The following is a 17,138-nucleotide window of genomic DNA, read 5'->3' on the forward strand; positions in this document are numbered from 1 at the left end:
GAGGATAGGGACAGCTGGGCACGTAAAGCAGACACGAGCACGCAGGCAGAGACCTGGACTTGACCTGCAAGGCCAGAAGGGAAGAGCTGGCCAGCTGACGTGACAGGGGAGGCAGGAGAAAGAGGGCTGAGAGGGGACCTTGCTTAAAGACAAGCAGAAAGGGATAGAGCAGGAAGGAATGGATAGAGAGGCCAGGCTGCTCTGGTCACATCCCAGCAGGAGAACGGGGAGGCGTCCTGTAACCCCCCCCTCCACTCTCCTTGTTCCCCTGCTTTCTGCAAACCCCCACACAGTCACCTGGCCAAGTGCTGTGCTCTCCTCTCCTACTGCCTCACCGAGTGCTTGATAACCCCCACTGTCCTCTCGGGGAGAACGTTCCAGGTTTTTGTTTGGTCCTGCTGCATCTACGGACACACAGGTGCCAACAACATGGCACGGGTGTTAGTGAGATATAGGCCATGAGGAAGTTTCTGAGTTTCAGCCATGTACTGTCCCCAAAATACTACAACCCCTTTCAACATGGGCAGAGCACGTTTTCCCCATATCTACACCTCCCATCTGGAGCCTGTTCCTGCATTTCCCACGTGCTGGATCCTGCACCCAGAGAAGGCCACAGAGATCTGCGTTCAGCCCTCCAGCTCCTCGGAGGGTGCCATGCTTAGCACTTTTCCTTCTCCTTCTGACCCCCTGCGTTCTCTCTTTCACCAGTGCTCTTGGCTTGGGGCTGCACAGCCCGCCCTTTGGGCGAGAAGGCGCAGCAGCCAGGAACGCCACTCTCCAAGCAGGAGTACCGCCAGTTCTTCAGGTCCCTCCGGACTGCCCGCCGCGCCAGCGCTGCCTGCCTCCTCCGTGAGCTGTACGGCTGCCAGAATCCCCTGGTCCGGAGACTGGACGAGTACGAAAACCACGGAGTCATCCCTGAGGGTAAAGCTGATGACCGTGACTCCCCAGGGCAGGCAGATGGATGGGGGGTCCTGCACAGCTAGCCCCGGACCTGATCGCTGGGAGGGGACAGAGACTCATGAGCTGCCGGGGGAGAGGCGTGGGTAGCGATCCTGCAGTGAGGAGAAGACATCTGCTCCGGAGTATCCTCTCCCCCGCCTTGATTGCATCCAAATGTGTCCCTGGGATGAGCCTCCTCTCGCACATTGGGTCATGCAGATGACCAAGAAGCACTGGAGTTTCTCATGGAGGTTCAGGGAGGCACCCAAATGGCCTGGGGGTTTTTGTGGAGGGACGTCATTCGACAGCGCGCTTATTGCTGAGGGCTGGTGGGACCCCAGCACTGGAGTTTATCACTGAGTCTGTGTCTTTGCTTGCCTCTTTCTAGGGCCCGTATGCTCCGAACAGCGAGGAAATTCTTTCTTCCCCGACTTCTGCACCTTTGCTTTTTATCGCTGTACTCGGAGAAGGTATTACGTTAAGGTGAGTTGTTTAGCTGTTTCCTGAAGACCGTGGTGTGCTCTGGCCAAGCAACAGGCAAAAGGGAGAGCCCTGAAAATGGGGAAGTGGGAAAACAGGAGGCTGAAAGACAGGGAAGATAGAGGAGAGCCACGGGCAGCCCCCCTTCCAGCAAGGTGAGTAACTTACACAGGTGGCGCCCGCAGCCACCTCCCTGCCAAATGGAGGACTTTGCGGAAGGTATTCTTCAAGACAACAAACCTTTGAGGACCACCTCAGCCCTTATCTCCAGCTCTCACTGCCAACTAAGTTGAGACAATCTAGGTTACTGCAGGAGAAAGGGTGATCCACGCAGGTCAGAGGAGAAGGAATGTAAAGAGAAAGATGACTGCGAGTCACAAGAAGAGACTTACGGGCAGACTTGACAGGGAGAGGAGAAGAAGGTTTCTTTCCTTTCTTGGGCTCATGTTTGTAGGGAGTGGGAAAGCCGGGATTGTGCCGGGAGCGCTAAGCCCACAGAACAGGAGAGGGGCCAGGGGCCTGCTCCTGAAGCCCACCGCCTCTACAGATGTGTGTTTTCTCCTCCACAGAGGACTGCATGCCCAGGAGAGACCTCAGCCGAGCTCGGCAGCACACAACCCTTCAACGTCATGACCATGAGCAGCGATGCCCTGCTGTCTGGCATCTTCAGACCCCAGAGCCTTTTCCCCTCATCTCCCACAACTGCCCAGCCAGGCCGCCCCGGCCCTGACACAGAAGGAGCTGGGATCCCCACCTCTTCAGCTAAGGGCACACCACAGCTGAGGAGCGGGCAACTGAATCCTTCTGACCCACATGCCACACAGGTGGCAGACAGTGGCCAGCAGCAAGGACAGTTGCCCACCACTGACATCCAGGATCTCCTCCTAAGGCTGCAAGATACCCATGTGCAGAGTTCAGCGCAGACACTTCAGCAGCTATTGAACATGGGGAAGGCGGTGGAGGAGGAAGAATTGCAGGCTGCCGCCCAAGAGCTTCTGGTGGCCCTGAACAGCGCAAGTGCCTCTTAGCCAACAACCGGCACTGATACAGGGCCCGGAACAGAGAACTGAGCAGCAAAGGAGGATCAGCCATTGTGGCTTTTCTGCGTGGTGTCAAGTCAGAGACGCTGTCTCAGAGACGATGTATGGGAAGATGGAAAACAAGAGAAGGCCTCTTCCTTCCCTGGCCTGAGGCATTGTAAGGTTGACAGTGCTTCCCCCAGGTCAGCGGTGTGGGAAACAAGGGGGAAAACCATCTTTTCCAAGTGCAGGGGAAAACCCAGGCATGTGAAATGGTGTTTCTCGGGGGATTCACAGAGAAAGATGTTATCCTCTTGGAAACAACTGTACTGAAGAGTACCGTCACCCCCTGCAAAAACTGGCTATTCCTGAACAATAAAGATGGAAAAAGAACTCCGTTTTCCTGCTTGGGGTTTTGCGACCACAACTAGCTCTCTGTCCTGGGCAAAGAGATGAGGTTTGTTGTGTCATTCGATGACCTGACCTGAAGGCAGGTCACACGCAGGAAACGTGCAAGCCCGTAACAAGATTGCTTGCTTGTTTTCATGGAGGACTGCCCAGTGCGTGGTCCTTACTGGGTGGGATTCCTAACACAACGCAGGCTGCCCTCGCCTCAGCCTGGCACACCAGCTCCTTCTCTTCTCCCTAGAAAGAGCCCAAAGCTGCCAGATCCCCGCCTGAGGCACCAGCGCTTCCTCTCCCCTCCAGCTGCCTTGGCAGTGACACCTCCCCCAGCCCCAGCAGGGAGCTCTGCCGGGGCATTTCTCACAGCAGCCACCGGCCGCTCGCCGGGAGACCAGCTGCAGGGGCAGGTAAGCCCTCACGGGGGAGGGGATTCGCGGCAGAAAGGCCGGCAAAAAGGTGCTTTGGGGCCCTTTTTCAGGCTGGCAAAAGCGGCGGCTTGAGGGCGGGCTGCTGAGGCGGCGTGGGCGGAGCCAGCACCACCGGCGGCAGCTCTGAACGAGGCGTAACGGCGCCAACGGCCGCTCGCCCAGACCACCCCCCCCACCCCCCCTTTACAACAGAAGCCCCTCGGGAGCGAAGCCACCGAGTAAACAGGCAGCGACTGGGCGTCACCACGGTAAGGGCTCGGCAAACAGAGCGCGGCATTTCGCTTGGGAGGGCTCCGAAAGTCTGCCGTCTCGGCCAGGAGGCGGTGGTAAGCCCTCGGCAGAAGACCATGGCTTCCCTGAGCCCTGCACCCACCAGCTCTGATGCAGCTTCCCAGGCGGAGCTCTCGTGGGAACGCGCTGCCACCCAGGCGTCGGGCTGCAGGGTGTGCAGAGAGCAGCTCCTCCGCTTCGTGATGGAGCTCAGGGAGGAGGCAAGCAGGTCGAGGGCCATCAGGGAAAGCGAGAGGGAGATAGATGCTTGGAGTCGTACCCTGACCCCCATGACAGAAACCCAGCAGGCAGACAGAACCCCTGCTACAGAGACCTCCCTGTCCTCTTTCTGTCCGACTGAATGTGGTGATTTGGAGGATGGGGGGGCAATGGCAAAAAGTTCCTGCCTGCCTCAACAGGTGTAGCAGGTGCGTCTGCCCACTGCCCACCCCACCTTCCCAGGTGCCCTTGCATAACAGGTATGATCTTCTGCACGGGGAACCAAGTAAGAGCTCACCTAGCTTGGAGATGTCACCGAGGCTGAGACACCTCTGATCAAAACATCCGAGACAAAGACAGACGGACGGGTCCTTGTTGCAGGGGACTCGATTCTGAAGGGAGTGGAAGGCCCAAGATGCAGGTCAGACCCGCTACATAAGGAAGTCTGCTGCCTACCTGGGGCCCAGGTTAGGGTTGGAAAGATGAAGCTTCCTTCCATAGTACGGCCCTCAGATTACTATCCCCTTTTGATTTTTCGTGTGAACAAGGTCCTAGGGCAACAAAGAAAGATTTCGGGGCCCTGGGACAACTGATCAAGGGATCAGGAGCGCAAGTTGTGTTCTCCTCTACGCCTCCAGTTGAGGGGAACGACGAGGTAGCAAAGAGGAAGAGCCAGCAGATGAATGCCTGGCTCCAAGGCTGGTGCCACCGGCAGGACTTTGGATTCTTTGATCATGGACTGATCAATGACACCAGGCCTGCTGTCAACAGATGGGAAAAGCGTATCTTATAGGGGGAAGGGGGTCCTAGGACAAGAGTTAGCAGGGCTCAGTGAGAGAGCTTTAAACTAGATTCGAAGGGGGGGCGGGGCTGTATCTGGGCCTGCCAGAGAGGTGCCTGAGGCTTAGTACTCATGGGGCAGCATACTAGTATTTCTGAGAAGCAAAAGGCCTACCACCCCTGGAGGGTAAATCTATATGTCCAACCCCTACCATCCTGTAACTCTGTGTTATTCTGTGTCCAAATGCAGGCTCACGCAGGCAGCCGCCACTGTCTTCCCTGAAATGCCAGAAACCCGGCGCCGGGCAGCACGCAGGCCCAGCAGCGGGGCAGGAGGGGAGGCAGCGGGAGGCGTGAGTGGGAGGAAGGGGGGGCAGCGGAGGGAGGAACAGCGCAACGAAGGCCTCTGACACCATAAGCCATGCCTCCGCCCCCAGCACTGCGGGGCCAGCCGGCGTAGGGGCAGGAGGAGGACGCGGGCAGCTGGGCAAAGCAGCCGAGGGGAGACCTCCGGCAGCACAGCGGGCCCAGGCTCTTACAGGCGCCACTCACGGCGTGATGTCGGCCATGTGGGCTTGTCTGTTTTGTCTGGTGAGTAGGAAACATCTCTCCTTCAAGCCATGTTGTGAGAAAGGGCAGCTGACCCGGCTGCTTTTTACCCCTCCCTATTAGCCCCTCGGCTTTGGCAATTTGGAGGCGAGAGGCAGAGAGGGGAGCGCCCTCGAAAGCCTCGGGTGCCAAGATCTCGGCTGCTTCAAATGTTGCCCGTCTTCACCCATTGGAGCTGATGTTTTATTCGTCAAGAAGGGACAGAGAGAAGAGGCCTAGGAGCCAGGGAGGTTGACTCGGGGCTGGATGCAGCGGCAGAGGCTGGAGCAGAGGGGCAGACTGGAAAGGCGAAGATAGGGACAGCTGGGCACGTAAAGCAGACACGAGCACGCAGGCAGAGACCTGGACTTGACCTGCAAGGCCAGAAGGGAAGAGCTGGCCAGCTGACGTGACAGGGGAGGCAGGAGAAAGAGGGCTGAGAGGGGACCTTGCTTAAAGACAAGCAGAAAGGAATAGAGCAGGAAGGAATGGATAGAGAGGCCAGGCTGCTCCGGTCACATCCCAGCAGGAGAACGGGGAGGCGTCCTGTAACCCCCCCCTCCACTCTCCTTGTTCCCCTGCTTTCTGCAAACCCCCACACAGTCACCTGGCCAAGTGCTGTGCTCTCCTCTCCTACTGCCTCACCGAGTGCTTGATAACCCCCACTGTCCTCTCGGGGAGAACGTTCCAGGTTTTTGTTTGGTCCTGCTGCATCTACGGACACACAGGTGCCAACAACATGGCACGGGTGTTAGTGAGATATAGGCCATGAGGAAGTTTCTCAGTTTCAGCCATGTACTGTCCCCAAAATACTACAACCCCTTTCAACATGGGCAGAGCACGTTTTCCCCACTCCTACACCTCCCATCTGGAGCCTGTTCCTGCATTTCCCACGTGCTGGATCCTGCACCCAGAGAAGGCCACAGAGATCTGCGTTCAGCCCTCCAGCTCCGTGGAGGGTGCCGCGCATGGCACTTCCTTCTCCTTCTGACCCCCTGCGTTCTCTCTTTCACCAGTGCTCTTGGCTTGGGGCTGCACAGCCCGCCCTTTGGGCGAGAAGGCGCAGCAGCCAGGAACGCCACTCTCCAAGCAGGAGTACCGCCAGTTCTTCAGGTCCCTCCAGACTGCCCGCCGTGCCAAAACTGCCTGCCTCCTCCGTGAGCTGTACGGCTGCCAGAATCCCCTGGTCCAGAGACTGGACGAGTACGAAAACCACGGAGTCATCCCTAAGGGTAAAGCTGATGACCGTGACTCCCCAGGGCAGGCAGATGGATGGGGGGTCCTGCACAGCTAGCCCCGGACCTGATCGCTGGGAGGGGACAGAGACTCATGAGCTGCCGGGGGAGAGGCATGGGTAGCGATCCTGCAGTGAGGAGAAGACATCTGCTCCGGAGTATCCTCTCCCCCCCCTTGACTGCATCCAAATGTGTCCCTGGGATGAGCCTCCTCTCGCACCTTGGGTCATGCAGATGACCAAGAAGCGCTGGAGTTTCTCACAGAGGTTCAGGGAAGCACCCAAATGGCCTGGGGGTTTTTGTGGAGGGATGTCATTCGACAGCGCGCTTATTGCTGAGGGCTGGTGGGACCCCAGCACTGGAGTTTATCACTGAGTCTGTGTCTTTGCTTGCCTCTTTCTAGGGCCCGTATGCTCCGAACAGCGAGGAAATTCTTTCTTCCCCGACTTCTGCACCTTTGCTTTTTATCGCTGTACTCGGAGAAGGTATTACGTTAAGGTGAGTTGTTTAGCTGTTTCCTGAAGACCGTGGTGTGCTCTGGCCAAGCAACAGGCAAAAGGGAGAGCCCTGAAAATGGGGAAGTGGGAAAACAGGAGGCTGAAAGACAGGGAAGATAGAGGAGAGCCACGGGCAGCCCCCCTTCCAGCAAGGTGAGTAACTTACACAGGTGGCGCCCGCAGCCACCTCCCTGCCAAATGGAGGACTTTGCGGAAGGTATTCTTCAAGACAACAAACCTTTGAGGACCACCTCAGCCCTTATCTCCAGCTCTCACTGCCAACTAAGTTGAGACAATCTAGGTTACTGCAGGAGAAAGGGTGATCCACGCAGGTCAGAGGAGAAGGAATGTAAAGAGAAAGATGACTGCGAGTCACAAGAAGAGACTTACGGGCAGACTTGACAGGGAGAGGAGAAGAAGGTTTCTTTCCTTTCTTGGGCTCATGTTTGTAGGGAGTGGGAAAGCCGGGATTGTGCCGGGAGCGCTAAGCCCACAGAACAGGGGAGGGGCCAGGGGCCTGCTCCTGAAGCCCACCGTCTCTACAGATGTGTGTTTTCTCCTCCACAGAGGACTGCATGCCCAGGAGAGACCTCAGCCGAGCTCGGCAGCACACAACCCTTCAACGTCATGACCATGAGCAGCGATGCCCTGCTGTCTGGCATCTTCAGACCCCAGAGCCTTTTCCCCTCATCTCCCACAACTGCCCAGCCAGGCCGCCCCGGCCCTGACACAGAAGGAGCTGGGATCCCCACCTCCTCAGCTGAGGGCACGCCACAGTTGAGGAGCGGGCAACTGAATCCTTCTGACCCACATGCCACACAGGTGGCAGACAGTGGCCAGCAGCAAGGACAGTTGCCCACCGCTGACATCCAGGATCTCCTCCTAAGGCTGCAAGATACCCACGTGCAGAGTTTACTGAAGGCACTTCAGCGGTTGTTGACCACGGGGAAGGCGGTGGGGGAGGAAGAACTGCGTGCTGCCGTCCAGAAGGTGCTGGTGGCCCTGAACAGCGCAAGTGCCTCTTAGCCAACAACTGGCAATGATACAGGGCCCAGAAGAGAGAACTGAGACACGGGTACTGAAGGGCTACTGTCCTCTCCCACAGAAACTGTTCACCCGGTGTCGTTTCATCTGGGAGACGGCTCTTCTTGAACAATGCAGGATGGAAAAAGAACTGCTGTTTCCTGCTCGGGGCTGGGCCACCACGACTACCTCTCTGTCCTGGGCAGAGAGACGGGGTTTCTTGTCTCATCCCATGAACGTCTTGGGAGAATGCTGTCCTTTCTTCTTATAAATATAGGTGCTTCTGCTCAGAACCATTAAGGCAAGACTCTTCTTTGGAAGTGTGTGTGCGAATATACATACATATATAGGCAAGGGGTGCGCTCTCAATGCCAGAAGACCTCACCCTGCGAGGGAACTGCTGATCTAGCGTTCTGCCTGTATTGGTGTTTACACGTGGGTGTCATCTACTTCTGAAGTGACGCTATGAAACACTCAGGATAAATATTCCTGTTGAGAACCTCCTCTTGTCTCCCTCGGAAAACCAGAGTCTGATTTACGGGAACACTGGCTGAAGCCATCTGGAGCCAGCACTTCCTGCTCAGAGCAGAGCGGGAACTCTTTGGGAACCAACTCTGGTTTTCTGAATCTCCACTCAGAACGAGTTTAGAGCTACCTCAAACCTACTCTAAACTCCTGTGGTTGGTTTCGGCGTTCAAGAGACCACCACCCTTAAAGTGACAATCCCCTAGTCACCTTTCCTCCCGCAGGCCGCCTTGTCATCTAGTCCACCGAGGGCCATGAGGAGAAAGGGGCTGAAGGCAGCTCTCCTCAAGGATGCACCACACCAAGCACTCATGGGGAGGGGCGGGGATGTCTCTTCCCTTTACGCTGCCTAAGTGACACAAACGCAGCTGAGTGAAGTATAGGCTCTGTCTCTATCCGCTGAAGGAAGTCCTTAGAAGAAGGACTCCATTGAGAAGCCCATTTGAAGAAGAAGATCTCCAAATTACAGGTCCTCCATTGGTCCTGGGAAGCGTAATCTTTCCCAAGGCTGAAGGCAACTGGGCTGCTTTCTGTGTCTGGCTGGCGTCCTGTTTACTGCCTTTACCGAGGGAGTATTTTGCTCGGTTGCTCTCAGTGGCTCAGCCAGGCACGCACAGGTCTGGGCGAGAGCAGAGGTTTGGGTCTGCTCGCACCTTATGCACAGGAGCAGTCCAAAGGCAGAATTGCCTGTCCTGTGCTCCAGAAAAACGGCCATTTGGCTGACTCGTTCCAGATGGAGCTGACAGGGCTGGCAGCGAGCAGAAAAAACAAGCCACGCACACCTGTTGAGGCATGAACACCGAGATGATTTAGTCAGCCAACATGCAATCCCACTTCTCAGGGGTCTCTGTTCAGAGCAGAAGTACGCTGCGCGGGAGTGGGGTTTGTGGGATAGAAAATCAGGTCACCCATTTAGCTTTAGCACTACATTTGTGCACTGGTATTTGCACAGAGGCATTTTAAGATGCTGAGGGCTCGGTGATGTCCTAGAAAGGTACAGGTTACAGAAATAAAATGCTGAAAAACTGCACATGCGAATGCTAGCTCGGCAGTGGCCTTGCGCCGTTTTGGTCACATTGATCCCCAGCGTGCCGCTAGGAGCAAGTATGACATTTCTCCCGACTGGGTATTCGTAAGAAAAAGAAAGGGAAAGCGGCATCTTTCCCTTCCAAAATGAGATACAAACTGAACTGGCTGCTCAGGGGTGTATCAGAAGAGGGCATCAGAGGCCGAGGGAAGGTTTCCCCACCTGCATAACGCCACCACGATAAAAGGCCCCTGATAAAATGGAAAGCTGGCGTTTTGTAGGCTCTGCCTCAGCCTGGCATCACGTCCTTCCTGCTTCCCGCCGCCTGCTCCACAGTGAATGCGGCGGGCATCAGCCCTTGGGGAGAGGGTGTTTCCACTCCTCCCAGCAGCAGGCAGCGGCTGCAGGCTCTCATCCCAGGTAGGAGGCAGGGAAGCCGAAGTCTCCCTCCGCATACGACCCCCATCCACCTGCAAGGCAGTGCCGCCCTGTGGGTAAGCCTGACACTGTTGAGCCATCCTTCTGATTTTAGGAGGAGAAAGATGCCCTTCTGGTTCAGTCCCGTCCCGCTGTCGTTCGAGAGCTGCCACAAGCACATGGCCAACACGCACCCTAAAACGGTGGCTGAGCACCTACAGCAGGCAGAAAGCGGATGCAGGGAAACAGCCGACGCTGTTAGAATATTGCTGCCGGAGGGCAGAAAAGCAATCTGCCTGATTGCCTGGTGAAGATGCGTCCCTAAATAAGATGGGAAACCTGAAATGCCAGAAACCCGGCGCCGGGCAGCACGCAGGCCCAGCGGCGGGGCAGGAGGGGAGGCGGCGGGAGGCGTGAGTGGGAGGAAGGGGGGGCAGCGGAGGGAGGAACAGCGCAACGGGGGCCTCTATGACACCATAAGCCATGCCTCCGCCCCCAGCACTGCGGGGCCAGCCGGCGTCGGGGCAGGAGGAGGACGCGGGCAGCTGGGCAAAGCAGCCGAGGGGAGACCTCCGGCAGCACAGCGGGCCCAGGCTCTTACAGGCGCCACTCACGGCGTGATGTCGGCCATGTGGGCTTGTCTGGTTTTGTGTGGTGAGTAGGAAACATCTCTCCTTCAAGCCAGGTTGTGAGAAAGGGCAGCTGACCCGGCTGCTTTTTACCCCTCCCCATTAGCCCCTCGGCTTTGGCAATTTGGAGGCGAGAGGCAGAGAGGGGAGCGCCCTCGAATGCCTCGGGTGCCAAGATCTCGGCTGCTTCAAATGTTGCCCGTCTTCACCCATTGGAGCTGATGTTTTATTCGTCAAGAAGGGACAGAGAGAAGAGGCCTAGGAGCCAGGGAGGAGGACTCGGAGCTGGATGCAGCGGGCAGAGGCTGGAGCAGAGGGGGAGACTGGAAAGGCGAGGATAGGGACAGCTGGGCACGTAAAGCAGACACGAGCACGCAGGCAGAGACCTGGACTTGACCTGCAAGGCCAGAAGGGAAGAGCTGGCCAGCTGACGTGACAGGGGAGGCAGGAGAAAGAGGGCTGAGAGGGGACCTTGCTTAAAGACAAGCAGAAAGGGATAGAGCAGGAAGGAATGGATAGAGAGGCCAGGCTGCTGCAGTCACATCCCAGCAGGAGAACGGGGAGGCGTCCTGTAACCCCCCCCTCCACTCTCCTTGTTCCCCTGCTTTCTGCAAACCCCCACACAGTCACCTGGCCAAGTGCTGTGCTCTCCTCTCCTACTGCCTCACCGAGTGCTTGATAACCCCCACTGTCCTCTCGGGGAGAACGTTCCCAGTTTTTGTTTGGTCCTGCTGCATCTACGGACACACAGGTGCCAACAACATGGCACGGGTGTTAGTGAGATATAGGCCATGAGGAAGTTTCTCAGTTTCAGCCATGTACTGTCCCCAAAATACTACAACCCCTTTCAACATGGGCAGAGCACGTTTTCCCCATATCTACACCTCCCATCTGGAGCCTGTTCCTGCATTTCCCACGTGCTGGATCCTGCACCCAGAGAAGGCCACAGAGATCTGCGTCCAGCCCTCCAGCTCCTCGGAGGGTGCCACGCTTAGCACTTTTCCTTCTCCTTCTGACCCCCTGCGTTCTCTCTTTCACCAGTGCTCTTGGCTTGGGGCTGCACAGCCCGCCCTTTGGGCGAGAAGGCGCAGCAGCCAGGAACGCCACTCTCCAAGGAGGAGTACCGCCAGTTCTTCAGGTCCCTCCGGACTGCCCGCCGCGCCAGCGCTGCCTGCCTCCTCCGTGAGCTGTACGGCTGCCAGAATCCCCTGGTCCGGAGACTGGACGAGTACGAAAACCACGGAGTCATCCCTGAGGGTAAAGCTGATGACCGTGACTCCCCCGGGCAGGCAGATGGATGGGGGGTCCTGCACAGCTCGCCCCGGACCTGATCGCTGGGAGGGGACAGAGACTCAGGAGCTGCCAGGGGAGAGGCGTGGGTAGCGATCCTGCAGTGAGGAGAAGACATCTGCTCCGGAGTATCCTCTCCCCCGCCTTGATTGCATCCAAATGTGTCCCTGGGATGAGCCTCCTCTCGCACCTTGGGTCATGCAGATGACCAAGAAGCGCTGGAGTTTCTCATGGAGGTTCAGGGAGGCACCCAAATGGCCTGGGGGTTTTTGTGGAGGGACGTCATTCGACAGCGTGCTTATTGCTGAGGGCTGGTGGGACCCCAGCACTGGAGTTTATCACTGAGTCTGTGTCTTTGCTTGCCTCTTTCTAGGGCCCGTATGCTCCGAACAGCGAGGAAATTCTTTCTTCCCCGACTTCTGCACCTTTGCTTTTTATCGCTGTACTCGGAGAAGGTATTACGTTAAGGTGAGTTGTTTAGCTGTTTCCTGAAGACCGTGGTGTGCTCTGGCCAAGTAACAGGCAAAAGGGAGAGCCCTGAAAATGGGGAAGTGGGAAAACAGGAGGCTGAAAGACAGGGAAGATAGAGGAGAGCCGCGGGCAGCCCCCCTTCCAGGGGCACTCACAGCAAGGTGAGTAACTTACACAGGTGGCGCCCGCAGCCACCTCCCTGCCAGGTGCAGGACCTTGCGGAAGGTATTCTTCAAGACAACAAACCTTTGAGGACCACCTCAGCCCTTATCTCCAGCTCTCACTGCCAACTGAGACAATCTAGGTTACTGCAGGAGAAAGGGTGATCCACGCAGGTGAGAGGAGAAGGAATGTAAAGAGAAAGATGACTGGGAGTCACAAGAAGAGACTTACGGGCAGACTTGACAAGGAGAGGAGAAGAAGGTTTCTTTCCTTTCTTGGGCTCATGTTTGTAGGGAGTGGGAAAGCCGGGATTGTGCCGGGAGCGCTAAGCCCACAGAACAGGGGAGGGGCCAGGGGCCTGCTCCTGAAGCCCACCGCCTCTACAGATGTGTGTTTTCTCCTCCACAGAGGACTGCATGCCCAGGACAGACCCCAGCCAAGCTCAGCAGCACACGACCCTTCAACGCCACGGCCATGAGCAGCGATGCCCTGCTGTCTGGCATCTTCAGACCCCAGAGCCTTTTCCCCTCATCTCCCACAACTGCCCAGCCAGGCCGCCCCGGCCCTGACACAGAAGGAGCTGGGATCCCCACCTCCTCAGCTGAGGGCACGCCACAGTTGAGGAGCGGGCAACTGAATCCTTCTGACCCACATGCCACACAGGTGGCAGACAGTGGCCAGCAGCAAGGACAGTTGCCCACCGCTGACATCCAGGATCTCCTCCTAAGGCTGCAAGATACCCACGTGCAGAGTTTACTGAAGGCACTTCAGCGGTTGTTGACCACGGGGAAGGCGGTGGGGGAGGAAGAACTGCGTGCTGCCGTCCAGAAGGTGCTGGTGGCCCTGAACAGCGCAAGTGCCTCTTAGCCAACAACTGGCAATGATACAGGGCCCAGAAGAGAGAACTGAGACACAGGTACTGAAGGGCTACTGTCCTCTCCCACAGAAACTGTTCACCCGGTGTCGTTTCATCTGGGAGACGGCTCTTCTTGAACAATGCAGGATGGAAAAAGAACTGCTGTTTCCTGCTCGGGGCTGGGCCACCACGACTACCTCTCTGTCCTGGGCAGAGAGACGGGGTTTCTTGTCTCATCCCATGAACGTCTTGGGAGAATGCTGTCCTTTCTTCTTATAAATATAGGTGCTTCTGCTCAGAACCATTAAGGCAAGACTCTTCTTTGGAAGTGTGTGTGCGAATATACATACATATATAGGCAAGGGGTGCGCTCTCAATGCCAGAAGACCTCACCCTGCGAGGGAACTGCTGATCTAGCGTTCTGCCTGTATTGGTGTTTACACGTGGGTGTCATCTACTTCTGAAGTGACGCTATGAAACACTCAGGATAAATATTCCTGTTGAGAACCTCCTCTTGTCTCCCTCGGAAAACCAGAGTCTGATTTACGGGAACACTGGCTGAAGCCATCTGGAGCCAGCACTTCCTGCTCAGAGCAGAGCGGGAACTCTTTGGGAACCAACTCTGGTTTTCTGAATCTCCACTCAGAACGAGTTTAGAGCTACCTCAAACCTACTCTAAACTCCTGTGGTTGGTTTCGGCGTTCAAGAGACCACCACCCTTAAAGTGACAATCCCCTAGTCACCTTTCCTCCCGCAGGCCGCCTTGTCATCTAGTCCACCGAGGGCCATGAGGAGAAAGGGGCTGAAGGCAGCTCTCCTCAAGGATGCACCACACCAAGCACTCATGGGGAGGGGCGGGGATGTCTCTTCCCTTTACGCTGCCTAAGTGACACAAACGCAGCTGAGTGAAGTATAGGCTCTGTCTCTATCCGCTGAAGGAAGTCCTTAGAAGAAGGACTCCATTGAGAAGCCCATTTGAAGAAGAAGATCTCCAAATTACAGGTCCTCCATTGGTCCTGGGAAGCGTAATCTTGCCCAAGGCTGAAGGCAACTGGGCTGCTTTCTGTGTCTGGCTGGCGTCCTGTTTACTGCCTTTACCGAGGGAGTATTTTGCTCGGTTGCTCTCAGTGGCTCAGCCAGGCACGCACAGGTCTGGGCGAGAGCAGAGGTTTGGGTCTGCTCGCACCTTATGCACAGGAGCAGTCCAAAGGCAGAATTGCCTGTCCTGTGCTCCAGAAAAACGGCCATTTGGCTGACTCGTTCCAGATGGAGCTGACAGGGCTGGCAGCGAGCAGAAAAAACAAGCCACGCACACCTGTTGAGGCATGAACACCGAGATGATTTAGTCAGCCAACATGCAATCCCACTTCTCAGGGGTCTCTGTTCAGAGCAGAAGTACGCTGCGCGGGAGTGGGGTTTGTGGGATAGAAAATCAGGTCACCCATTTAGCTTTAGCGCTACATTTGTGCACTGGTATTTGCACAGAGGCATTTTAAGATGCTGAGGGCTCGGTGATGTCCTAGAAAGGTACAGGTTACAGAAATAAAATGCTGAAAAACTGCACATGCGAATGCTAGCTCGGCAGTGGCCTTGCGCCGTTTTGGTCACATTGATCCCCAGCGTGCCGCTAGGAGCAAGTATGACATTTCTCCCGACTGGGTATTCGTAAGAAAAAGAAAGGGAAAGCGGCATCTTTCCCTTCCAAAATGAGATACAAACTGAACTGGCTGCTCAGGGGTGTATCAGAAGAGGGCATCAGAGGCCGAGGGAAGGTTTCCCCACCTGCATAACGCCACCACGATAAAAGGCCCCTGATAAAATGGAAAGCTGGCGTTTTGTAGGCTCTGCCTCAGCCTGGCATCACGTCCTTCCTGCTTCCCGCCGCCTGCTCCACAGTGAATGCGGCGGGCATCAGCCCTTGGGGAGAGGGTGTTTCCACTCCTCCCAGCAGCAGGCAGCGGCTGCAGGCTCTCATCCCAGGTAGGAGGCAGGGAAGCCGAAGTCTCCCTCCGCATACGACCCCCATCCACCTGCAAGGCAGTGCCGCCCTGTGGGTAAGCCTGACACTGTTGAGCCATCCTTCTGATTTTAGGAGGAGAAACATGCCCTTCTGGTTCAGTCCCGTCCCGCTGTCGTTCGAGAGCTGCCACAAGCACATGGCCAACACGCACCCTAAAACGGTGGCTGAGCACCTACAGCAGGCAGAAAGCGGATGCAGGGAAACAGCCGACGCTGTTAGAATATTGCTGCCGGAGGGCAGAAAAGCAATCTGCCTGATTGCCTGGTGAAGATGCGTCCCTAAATAAGATGGGAAACCTGAAATGCCAGAAACCCGGCGCCGGGCAGCACGCAGGCCCAGCGGCGGGGCAGGAGGGGAGGCGGCGGGAGGCGTGAGTGGGAGGAAGGGGGGGCAGCGGAGGGAGGAACAGCGCAACGGGGGCCTCTATGACGCCATAAGCCATGCCTCCGCCCCCAGCACTGCGGGGCCAGCCGGCGTCGGGGCAGGAGGAGGACGCGGGCAGCTGGGCAAAGCAGCCGAGGGGAGACCTCCGGCAGCACAGCGGGCCCAGGCTCTTACAGGCGCCACTCACGGCGTGATGTCGGCCATGTGGGATTGTCTGTTTTGTCTGGTGAGTAGGAAACATCTCTCCTTCAAGCCAGGTTGTGAGAAAGGGCAGCTGACCCGGCTGCTTTTTACCCCTCCCCATTAGCCCCTCGGCTTTGGCAATTTGGAGGCGAGAGGCAGAGAGGGGAGCGCCCTCGAATGCCTCGGGTGCCAAGATCTCGGCTGCTTCAAATGTTGCCCGTCTTCACCCATTGGAGCTGATGTTTTATTCGTCAAGAAGGGACAGAGAGAAGAGGCCTAGGAGCCAGGGAGGAGGACTCGGAGCTGGATGCAGCGGGCAGAGGCTGGAGCAGAGGGGGAGACTGGAAAGGCGAGGATAGGGACAGCTGGGCACGTAAAGCAGACACGAGCACGCAGGCAGAGACCTGGACTTGACCTGCAAGGCCAGAAGGGAAGAGCTGGCCAGCTGACGTGACAGGGGAGGCAGGAGAAAGAGGGCTGAGAGGGGACCTTGCTTAAAGACAAGCAGAAAGGGATAGAGCAGGAAGGAATGGATAGAGAGGCCAGGCTGCTCTGGTCACATCCCAGCAGGAGAACGGGGAGGCGTCCTGTAACCCCCCCCTCCACTCTCCTTGTTCCCCTGCTTTCTGCAAACCCCCACACAGTCACCTGGCCAAGTGCTGTGCTCTCCTCTCCTACTGCCTCACCGAGTGCTTGATAACCCCCACTGTCCTCTCGGGGAGAACGTTCCAGGTTTTTGTTTGGTCCTGCTGCATCTACGGACACACAGGTGCCAACAACATGGCACGGGTGTTAGTGAGATATAGGCCATGAGGAAGTTTCTGAGTTTCAGCCATGTACTGTCCCCAAAATACTACAACCCCTTTCAACATGGGCAGAGCACGTTTTCCCCATATCTACACCTCCCATCTGGAGCCTGTTCCTGCATTTCCCACGTGCTGGATCCTGCACCCAGAGAAGGCCACAGAGATCTGCGTTCAGCCCTCCAGCTCCTCGGAGGGTGCCATGCTTAGCACTTTTCCTTCTCCTTCTGACCCCCTGCGTTCTCTCTTTCACCAGTGCTCTTGGCTTGGGGCTGCACAGCCCGCCCTTTGGGCGAGAAGGCGCAGCAGCCAGGAACGCCACTCTCCAAGCAGGAGTACCGCCAGTTCTTCAGGTCCCTCCGGACTGCCCGCCGCGCCAGCGCTGCCTGCCTCCTCCGTGAGCTGTACGGCTGCCAGAATCCCCTGGTCCGGAGACTGGACGAGTACGAAAACCACGGAGTCATCCCTGAGGGTAAAGCTGATGA

At 56.9% G+C, this 17,138-nt stretch overlaps 2 protein-coding genes across 2 annotated transcripts; both read left to right on the forward strand.

Moving 5' to 3' along the window:
- Window positions 1-5,101: 5,101 nt before the first annotated feature.
- Window positions 5,102-10,476, forward strand: LOC147416311 (uncharacterized). The gene is made up of 6 exons (XM_086461342.1): window positions 5,102-5,138; window positions 6,148-6,363; window positions 6,770-6,864; window positions 7,431-7,874; window positions 9,720-9,858; window positions 10,355-10,476. Exons 1-6 carry the CDS (start codon window positions 5,102-5,104, stop codon window positions 10,474-10,476), a joined length of 1,053 nt encoding a protein of 350 aa, XP_086317468.1.
- On the forward strand, window positions 10,476-15,861 carry LOC147416312 (uncharacterized). The gene is made up of 6 exons (XM_086461352.1): window positions 10,476-10,509; window positions 11,526-11,741; window positions 12,148-12,242; window positions 12,816-13,259; window positions 15,105-15,243; window positions 15,740-15,861. Exons 1-6 carry the CDS (start codon window positions 10,476-10,478, stop codon window positions 15,859-15,861), a joined length of 1,050 nt encoding a protein of 349 aa, XP_086317478.1.
- Window positions 15,862-17,138: the final 1,277 nt, after the last annotated feature.

The sequence above is a fragment of the Leptosomus discolor genome, chromosome 1 (assembly GCF_034619465.1).
Source record: "Leptosomus discolor isolate bLepDis1 chromosome 1, bLepDis1.hap2, whole genome shotgun sequence".
Taxonomy (NCBI): domain Eukaryota; kingdom Metazoa; phylum Chordata; class Aves; order Leptosomiformes; family Leptosomidae; genus Leptosomus; species Leptosomus discolor.

Coding starts and splice junctions, on each gene's coding strand:
- LOC147416311 (XM_086461342.1), top strand. CDS start 5,102: ATGTCGGCCATGTGGGCTTGTCTGTTTTGTCTGGTGA. Junction 5,139..6,147: donor TTGTCTGTTTTGTCTGGTGA/GTAGGAAACATC, acceptor CTCTTTCACCAG/TGCTCTTGGCTTGGGGCTGC. Junction 6,865..7,430: donor GGAGAAGGTATTACGTTAAG/GTGAGTTGTTTA, acceptor TCTCCTCCACAG/AGGACTGCATGCCCAGGAGA.
- LOC147416312 (XM_086461352.1), top strand. CDS start 10,476: ATGTCGGCCATGTGGGCTTGTCTGGTTTTGTGTG. Junction 12,243..12,815: donor GGAGAAGGTATTACGTTAAG/GTGAGTTGTTTA, acceptor TCTCCTCCACAG/AGGACTGCATGCCCAGGACA. Junction 13,260..15,104: donor TGCTGGTGGCCCTGAACAGC/GCAAGTGCCTCT, acceptor GGCGTTTTGTAG/GCTCTGCCTCAGCCTGGCAT.